The 867-nt window shown below is 46.0% G+C and overlaps 1 protein-coding gene across 1 annotated transcript in view; it reads left to right on the top strand.

Annotated features, from left to right (window-relative positions):
* Positions 1-349: 349 nt before the first annotated feature.
* The window catches only part of syt12 (synaptotagmin XII), a gene marked incomplete at both ends in the record, with an annotated part of 18,014 nt that continues 17,496 nt past the window's right edge, over positions 350-867 (top strand). The window contains one exon of the mRNA XM_079501290.1: positions 350-389. Within this exon, the coding sequence (XP_079357416.1) occupies positions 350-389 (40 nt within the window). The remainder of the gene's footprint in view (positions 390-867) is intronic.

The raw sequence follows: 867 nt of genomic DNA, 5'->3' as shown, positions 1-867 counted from the left end.
TAGCTGTAGTTTTTAATGTGAACTGACCACAGACTAGTTTTTAATGTGAACAGTATACACTCAGGATCAGTGGTGGAGTAATGGATTACATGTAGTGATCTAATTACACTAATGGTATCGGTATCTGTAATCAATAAGTTAATGTAACTAGCCACATATGGATTTCCTTTACATTGTAATCTACCTGTAAGAAAATGAACTGAGCCGAACTGATTTCTACCTACTGTGTGTGTGTGTGTGTGTGTGTGTGTGTGTGTGTGTGTGTGTGTGTGTGTGTGTGTGTGTGTGTGTGTGTGCGTGTGCATGTGCATGCGCGTGCACGTGCGTGTGTGTCCAGGCAGGTGGCACCATGTCGTCGGAACAGGATCTGCCAGGATATCATCTCAGTGGTGAGTAAAATGTGACAGTAATGTTTATACACTGCGGCATGTTTATATGACAGTGATGTTTGTATCTGAGTCTTAAAGTTAGTGAGAAAGGAGGGGTTCAATGCCTTGCTCAGTGAGTCAGTGTGAAAGGAGGGGTTCAATGCCTTGCTCAGTGAGTCAGTGTGAAAGGAGGGGTTCAATGCCTTGCTCAGTGAGTCAGTGTGAAAGGAGGGGTTCAATGCCTTGCTCAGTGAGTCAGTGTGAAAGGAGGGGTTCAATGCCTTGCTCAGTGAGTCAGTGTGAAAGGAGGGGTTCAATGCCTTGCTCAGTGAGTCAGTGTGAAAGGAGGGGTTCAATGCCTTGCTCAGTGAGTCAGTGTGAAAGGAGGGGTTCAATGCCTTGCTCAGTGAGTCAGTGTGAAAGGAGGGGTTCAATGCCTTGCTCAGTGAGTCAGTGTGAAAGGAGGGGTTCAATGCCTTGCTCAGTGAGTCAGTGTGAA

This window comes from Electrona antarctica, assembly GCF_951216825.1.
Source record: "Electrona antarctica genome assembly, chromosome: 5".
NCBI lineage: Eukaryota > Metazoa > Chordata > Actinopteri > Myctophiformes > Myctophidae > Electrona > Electrona antarctica.
This window is presented reverse-complemented; position numbering and strand designations above follow the sequence as displayed.